This window comes from Triticum dicoccoides, chromosome 7B, assembly GCF_002162155.2.
Source record: "Triticum dicoccoides isolate Atlit2015 ecotype Zavitan chromosome 7B, WEW_v2.0, whole genome shotgun sequence".
Lineage (NCBI taxonomy): Eukaryota > Viridiplantae > Streptophyta > Magnoliopsida > Poales > Poaceae > Triticum > Triticum dicoccoides.
The window spans coordinates 264,311,532-264,319,782 of NC_041393.1; the positions used below are offsets into that span (position 1 = coordinate 264,311,532).

General features: G+C 43.0%; 1 protein-coding gene across 3 annotated transcripts in view; it reads left to right on the forward strand.

The window, feature by feature from the left end:
• The window catches only part of LOC119339944 (protein MULTIPOLAR SPINDLE 1-like), a 6,877-nt gene extending 727 nt beyond the window's left edge, over positions 1–6,150 (forward strand). The window contains exons 2-12 of one of the 3 annotated variants that reach the window (XR_005164291.1): positions 36–93; positions 166–315; positions 411–470; positions 651–733; positions 816–873; positions 1,848–1,976; positions 2,870–3,059; positions 4,001–4,071; positions 4,655–4,865; positions 5,028–5,178; positions 5,905–6,150. Coding sequence is in view for 1 of the 3 variants with exons in the window: in XM_037611848.1 (XP_037467745.1) it covers positions 36–93; positions 166–315; positions 411–470; positions 651–733; positions 816–873; positions 1,848–1,976; positions 2,870–3,059; positions 4,001–4,071; positions 4,655–4,839 (984 nt within the window). In the remaining 2 variants the exon portion in view is untranslated. The remainder of the gene's footprint in view (positions 1–35; positions 94–165; positions 316–410; positions 471–650; positions 734–815; positions 874–1,847; positions 1,977–2,869; positions 3,060–4,000; positions 4,072–4,654; positions 4,866–5,027; positions 5,179–5,904) is intronic. The other 2 variants (XR_005164290.1, XM_037611848.1) reach the window with 2 other exon arrangements.
• Positions 6,151–8,251: the final 2,101 nt, after the last annotated feature.

Genomic DNA, 8,251 nt, shown 5'->3' on the forward strand with positions numbered 1-8,251 from the left:
ACCTTCATCTCACTTCATCCTCTTCTCTGACCTAGGCTAAGGAGCGGAAGCGCGAGATCCTCCGCCTCCGCGAAGAGCTCAAGCTCCTCCAAGGTAAGTGCGCGCGCCCGCGTTCGTTCAGTTTCCGGCGCCCAGTTGGTGTGACTTAGATGTGTTGTCGATCAGATGGGGTGCGAGGGGAGGCGATGGAGCCGCCGGTTGCATCATGCCGCTGCCACTTCTTTGACGGGTGCAGCGACCTGCAGCCGCCGCCGCCAACGGGTGGAGGAGAACATTGGGTCGACGAGGTGCTGCGGAGGAGGTTCCTCAGATTGGGTACAGTTTTAGAGTCTGTGATCGAGATGAAATTAATTGGCCACTATGCAACCCCCCAAATTTTAACAATCGTGTTTGTAATTTAATCGCAACAGCGCGGTGGAAGGAGAAGCGACGGAGACTGGATCGATCTCTTCCCGTCACTAGTTTGATGGGTGGGTGCTACTCAGAACATATCCTTATGCTTTAACTTTTTATTTTTTGTTCCACGAGTGTGTATGAACTGTGCGCCATTTGGAAGTTTGGATCGTTCCCCTCTTACCGCTCCCTATTTGAGGTTACCGCAGCAAAATTTTATCTGCTTGAACCTTCGTTTGAATTCTTTGATTGTGCAGACTTCAATAGCGAGGATGAGATACAACAGCTTAGCTTGTCAACTGATTTCCTGGTGGAGCTATCAGATGGGATTTTTGCGAAAGTATAATTCTATCCTCTCATTGTAACTGAGATTCCCATATTTTGTTTCTTCTATGTTTCTAACGTTGGATTAGCTTGTGCAGAGAGAACCTTGCTCCACATTTGGTACATTCTCTCACCAAGCAGTAGACTTCATTTTGGGTAAGTCAGAATTCTGCTATAATATCATCATTGAATCTGAACGATAATCTAAGCTATGCATAGTGTGATGTATAATCCAGTGAGATATTAAGAAAGCACTCAACTATGATGAACACGACATTCCTGCCTTGGTGTGTATTGATCCGAAATAATTACTGTACAGTCAAGTTTTAGTATTTTCATGGGTATAATATTTGAAGGAAGAAAACACAAACTTATCTACACTACCAATTCAACCTTCTACATTTCATTTGTGCTGAACTATCACCATTTGGTCCATATGTACATTTACGTGCTCAAAGAGTGCAGGATATAATGTGGTCGTTTGAAATAATGGAATTTATGGGACACAAAGGCCAATTCTAGATTTTTCTTTCCAGATTATATAATATAGAAGTCTAGTACCCTATTAGTTACCACTTATCAATTCAAGCAGGATAGAATAGGCATGCAGGCACACCTTACATGTACATAATAAATCATGGTGCTCATAAATTTCAGTGTGTTGACATGGCAAACCAATGGCATGGAATAAAAAAAGGGCAGCCCGGTGCACGTAGCGGGTCCGGGGTAGGGTCCGACCCTTTGGGTCTCTTGTATGCGGCCTTTCCCTGCATTTCTGCAAGAGGCCGTTTCAAGACCAATGACATGGAATCTAGGCAACAAATCAATATTGCCATATTCTGCAGAATATGACTTACAAATTCACTTCCAGCTTCCAGCCTTATTTTCTGTTGTCTTAGTGGGTTGCTATTTACTGTTTACTATAGACGTACACTACTGTAGCGTGATCCAGAATCTTTTTTGAGTTCTTAAATCTGCAATGTCAGACCAAAACATGCATGTTCAAAATACAGTGCAGACAAAATTACCATTATGTTAATGATTAAATTTTCTGTTTATCTTATCTGTTCAATCCATATTTGGTTGAGACAACAGTCTTTTATCAATTTGTAAAATATTTTTTCTTTCAGCTTTATTGAAGAACATTCTATCGTCGAAAAGGGAAAAGGAACTGGTTGAGGAGATAATTGATGGTTTAGTGACACGTTTGATGAAAAGGATGTGCACCATTCCTGAAAATGCTGGTACTTCAGATTCAGGTGATACTTATTTGATATACTCTTTAAGTACTTTGGATGTTTTGTCTATATTCTTTCAGAACAATACACACAAGGTGATGGTCTGACAGAAACATGCAATTCAACCTTACGCCTGATCGAAATCCATCATCTCATCGAAAGACGGGAACCTCCGCCTCTATCAGATTTCTGGCATGCAAGTTACTCTAGTTAGTTCATACAGAGTGTTTTAAAATTTGTAAATATTTACTACGACCACAATCCCAGGCTCTTTTGCAATACATCAATATAGCACAAGTTGCTTTTTGCTCCAACGATCTGGTAGTATTTTACTCAGGGTCATGGCTTTCTTGAGGTCAGCCCTAAGTTATGCTGTAAAATCATCAATGATATGCTCTGGGAGAAAGTAATTATGCTTTCCTTATTATTTCGGTTTACAGTACACTAGGTAGCATTCTAGCTTGCAGCCTCCATCCCAACTTATCGTCAAACAAATTTCCAATCCCAACTAGAGATAACAAATGTATGTTTACTTTATATATTTATATGCTGTCCACAAAATAACTTGAAATACTTCCTGCGTATCAAAATTGAACTTGTAGTACGTGTGGAAGTCCCACCAAGTATGATAGATTAGTTATAGGCTTCATGGTGTTTGTTTTACATTATTTCTTATAGGTAAATCATATCAACATATTCTTTTACATGATCACTTTGAATCATGTTTTATTCTGAATAGATCTGCTGAGTGGTCACATCTGTAGTTTTATTTAGTTACTTTTGGTCATTCCAATGCCGAGTAAACGCAAATACGCAATGACATAAACTATAAATTTTGGCATTCATGTGTCTGTGCTCCTAATATCAACCAATAGTACATTGATTGTCGCCTTCCATTTTGTTCAAGTTTGCAGGGCCAGTTGACTGCTCAGATGCCCAATTCAATGTGCAGCACTTGTTCCGCAAGTTAGGAAATGAAGAGTTCATTGGTCAGCGGATAATCCTTGCAGTTTCTCAAAAGATCTCAAATGTATCAGAAAGCTTGCTTCTCTTAGATCCGTTTGATGATTCCTTCCCTGATATGCATGGCAATATGTTCATGTTGTAAGCTTAAGCTGATCTTCTTTTAATTCTAGTTTATATTACAGTCGAAGAATTTTAACTTCTCCAAAGGCACTCATGATTCCCTGTTCTCCAATGTACCCATTTTAATTCACTAGTTTATAACAGACGTTTTGACCTGTAGCATTGAAATCTGGATGAAAAACTATACCAGCAGTTTGCACAGGGCAGCTATTCCTACATGTGCAGTAGTTCATAGTCATTTAGTCTTGAATTATATTTATTGGGTGAAGAATAGTTTGAAGAGGCTACCATTACCACTTTAGCAGTATAGTGAAAAATGCTTTGAATAGGCGATCAGTTGCCCATTAATTTGGCGCTGGCCCAAAGTGTCGCAATTAGGATACACAGAGGTTAGTTAACGGGTTTGAGCTTTCACTGGCTGTCAAATCTGGTTAATTGACAGCCTACAGCCCATTTAGTTTTTTTGTTTTGCGGGATTGCTCATTTAGTTGGTGCCTGTAACTTTTAGCATCCTGCATGTGCATCAGCTATGTTATTCTTCATTGGTCTAAATTTATTCCTTTTGTCTTATTGATCTTCACAGACTGTATGGTTGAATGTGTAGAATTAACTGAACATTTGAAGGGGGATATACAACAGTTGCTACTTCCTGCAACAGTTTCAGAAATAGATGATGGTGTAGAAAATGTATTTTCAAATTTGTCAGACAAGTAACATATAAGAAACTATTTTGGTTGGCTACCTGGAAACTTTATCATTAGATCTGTGATGGAAAATATTTCTACAACATGCTCTTAAATAGTAACATATTCACACACAAAATAACGGTCAAAGTTACATATTAAGAATGCGATGTGTGCTCATGTATGGAATGTCGTCTCTATAGTTCGTATGAGATCTTTTTTGTTACCTCTGTATAACTAAATGTTGCGTGTGGTCATCCTATTCATGTGTTGCAGGATACAATTAATCGAGTTCCTCATATCTGATTACATGAAAATTTGGCTATGTTGCGAGCAATTTGACAGAAGTTAGTGTTTTCTTACCCCTGGCCATCCTTTTCCCTATCTATTAAGTTTTCTGAATTGTGTTTGCATTCAACCCTTAAAACAACAACAGAGTCTTTCAGTCCCAAACAAGCTGGGGTAGGCTAGAGTTGAAACCCATAAGATCTCGAAACGTAGTCATGGTTCTGGCATGTGGATAGCTAACTTCCACGCACCCCTGTCTATGGCTAGTCCTTGGTGATATTCCAGTCCTTCAGGTCTCTCTTTATGCACTCCTCCCATGTCAAGTTTGGTCTAGCTCAACCTCTCTTGACATTATCAACATTCAACACGACAGTGTGAAAAATAGGGTTGCATCACTTGATTTAAAGAAATTGCGTCGTATCAAATATCTAAATACAGATACTGTGTTTTAGTTGGCAGCCACAGTTGAGAGCTTTTTATTATCTAGATGTGCATCTTTAATTACAAATTTGAATCGATAAATACTGAAATGTATATCCAAATAATACACTGCTAATAGAGCTTCTTTGCATCATACTATGCTATATCTTCCCGGCAATTCATTGCAGAGAGTTTGATCAAACTTTACAAACTGTTATCCAGAAATATTTGAAGAATGGGTGAGATCTATTCTGAAGGCACGCAAAGACCTGGAAGTCCTAGAAAACATAAATGGGCTGTATGTAGTGTACATTGAGCGAGTGGTCGGAAGGTTGGCGAGGGAGGTGGCTCCTGCTGCTCACGAGGGAAAGCTGGACCTGGATGTCTTTTCCAAACTCCTGTGCTGATCACTTCCAGCCTCAGACTTGAAAATGTATTACTCACAAGTTACTTGACTGACCTGTTTACAGTTTGTTTTTACTCCAGAAATTAGCTATTGAATCTATTGTTTTGCTGTTATTCTGGAAGCACATATTGTTCCATTACCCTTTACTCACATATTCATAATATATCATGTTCTGCATATCAATTTCAGGATGCTTACCTACAGAAAGATTGTCCAGAAAGCTGGCATTCTGTAACATCTGTTCGCCACTGAACAGCCAGAATCAAGACATAACCAAAGAATGTTTAATTATGTCATCTTGTGAGTGTGTATTTACTGCAAACCAGTTTGCTATAACCAAGTACGTATGATTAATTTGTTCTAATTAGACTTAAATATGCGGATACTAGTCTATAATAAACTTCAGAATCTATGGATGGATCTAACATTGGCAGTGTTTGATTCATAAATCTTTATAACCGTGGCATCTTTCACTTCACACCGTTGCCTTGCATTTCTTGTCTTCTATTCTCGAGACTTGCAAATACAGTTTTTAGTTTCAAACTATAGAAAGAAAATAGATCATACAACCCGATTTTCTATTTATTATCTAGATGCTCTAAAAAAGAGGCAAAGCATCTTACTCCTGTACCCTTGTGTCATATTCATAAGTCATACAAGATCATGCCGTATCTGCTTTAAAAGGGAAGAGTACTTTTCTTAACTAAGAGAGTGTAAGACCATTGCATGTGCGGTGGAGTGGGCGCTGTTGTCTGTTACTCTTGATGTGCATGTTCCTTGCTTCATTTCTAGTTGTGATGTTGAAATCACGGCGTCAACTGGTGACGCCAAGCTAAATGACTAGTCGCATTTTGGGGGTACTTTGCTCAACTGTTAACTTCTTGCTTTACAATTATTATCTGATCAGACTTCTTGTGGCCGAAAATACAATGGCCTTCTGGAACTAGAATCATAAATGAATTGGCTGTCTTTTTTCCCCTTACTATTGCGATCGCAAATGAATCCCAAACTTATTTTATCGAAGATTGATCAAAAACTACTAATATGTGCATCAAACATTTTTCAGGAACTCTGGCAGTGCTCTGGGGCATAGCGAGGACAGCAAGCGGCATGAAAGATATGCGGGGGAATAGTGTGAGCATGCTCAAATAGCATTAGGTTGGAGACACAAAAAGTTTGGACATGAGTAGAAGTGCTTCCGCTCTTGTTTGGGGAAAGAATGAAGTTTCACTCCTCACCCTAAGGCAAGCAGATGAACCCTAGCAAGCTTTATTGTTCAAATCAGTGTTTGAGGAGTTACATCACCTTTCTAGCCGGCCTTCTGTTGACACCCTTGTCGGTAGAATCAAAGTGAGGCCAGGCTTTGGGCTAGGGCAGGTGCCACCGGGCTTAGAACTGTCCTACCGACACCCTGGGACGTGCATTATTCTTGCTCCTTGTTTGTAACCTCTTAGGCCTTGTTCGGTTGCGGGTGAATCCGAGTGGATTGAAGGGGTTTGAGGGGGATTTAAACCTCTTCTAAGTCAAAATATGAACCAATCCCTGCCAATCCCCTCCAATCCTCTTGGGGAAAGGATTAACCGAACAAAGCCTTAGGAGGGCTGTAACCTTTGTGTTTTCTCGGAAAAAAAACCCGTCACCTTTCCAGCCAGCAGCTATGATTGCCCCCTTTCTCTACTTGCATAACAAGAGCAAATCTTGTGAAGAGAGATGACAACTAATCAATCTGAGGCTCTTTCAAGTCTTTGCATTATCTTGGTTAATCTCAACCGCCCTCTTCGCCTCATTGACAGGACGTCTATGCTTGATCAGTGCGAGGTCGTTTTCGCGAGGGCTGATATGATCCAGCATCTTATGCCTCAGTGGCAAAGGGGGAAAAGGAAAAACAAGTGGCGTGTGCTGCTGTTCCAGCGCCTGGATCTGGCCTTCTTCCCCAGCTGTGAAACATCTGAATCCCAGGTTTGACACACGAGCCACTCATCTTCTTATTGCCATTTGGATGCGAATGAGGCAAACGAAGGCGAGTGCACTTTACTTGGTCACCGTCGAGGCTAACTAACCAAATACTCCTATGAGATCGATTATTGCTCTTTTGGAAATCAGATCTTGTACAGTTTAAATTCAGTAACGTAGGGACTGCGTTGTGTGGTTGTGACTAGTCCGTTATGCCACGGTTAATGGAAATAGTTGAAACTCATTAGTACAGTTATTACTGCCCGGTTGCCTTGGTTTCCCACCGACCAGGCGACCAGGCTAGCCACGTTAGGTGGTACTAGTATCTGAATAATTCCAACCTATGGGATGGATCATAAAGATAGATAGGTAGATAGATAAGATAACACGAGTGTTAATAAGCCGATGGACGGAGCAAGACAAGTCGATGGAAGTGTCCGGCCCCCCAGTTTGTCCATTTGCCTCTTGCGACGGCAGCATGCATCATATTGATCGATCGATGGTGTGGGACTGGGACTGGTCCTTGAGATACCTGAATCAATTCCCAAGGCCCCAGTGGAATAATGGAGGCACCTAACTGCAGCAAGGTGATTGCGTAGGAGCATGCGTGCATCCCTGCATGCCTGGGACGATGGCCTGTCTTTGTGTCCGTCACTTGCATGCAAGTGCTACCACAAGCTACCAGCAAGGGAAAACGATGTTGCTTACAGTAGAAACACCTCTTTACTTTGTTCCTGAGGGCTCCACTGTGGACCGGTGCTCCAGCCCTATACGTCACTCTCAATTGTCTAGCTCAGCTCAACAAGCAGCGTGCAGACTCCCCAGGCGATTTATTTGCGCCGGCGCTGAAAAAACGGCCCAGTCGCGTCCCCAGAACACCGAATTCCGCTAGCTCGACCCGTTTTTGCGCCCGGTGCTCACAGGCCGAACCCGGCGCACTGGGGGGGCGCTCGGGGGCTCCAGCGCAAGGGAAAAGCGTTTTTGGGGCCACATTGACAGGCGAAAAGTCAAGCCACCCGCCCAGATTCGCCTCCTACCCCCGCGCTCGGCCGCCACCCTGCGCCAACATACCGATCCCGGCGCCGACCACCGCACGCCGCAGCTAGGTAGACCGTCTCCAGCCGGAAAAAAGAAGGGGTTTCGCCGAGGCAGCCTCTTCGCCGCCGCCCCAGGCACCTTTTCCGGCGCTCCGGCCGCGCAGGGCCTGTACGCCGGCGGGCTTGTGCCCACCTCGCCCACAAGGTGTTCGGTGAATTGCCCGGCCTGGCGACGGACTCCAAAGATAAGGAGGCGCTCGCGGCGTTGCTGGATGAGGAAGCCGAAGTCGGCGTCCAGGAGCAGGAGCACCTCGTGGTGCTCGCCGCCCTCGCCGGCCTGCTCGCGGGCAGTGAGAAGCCGCGGCGAGGTGGCTCGGCGCTTGGGCGGGTGAAAGCAAAGAACCGACATCGTTTGGAAGGCTA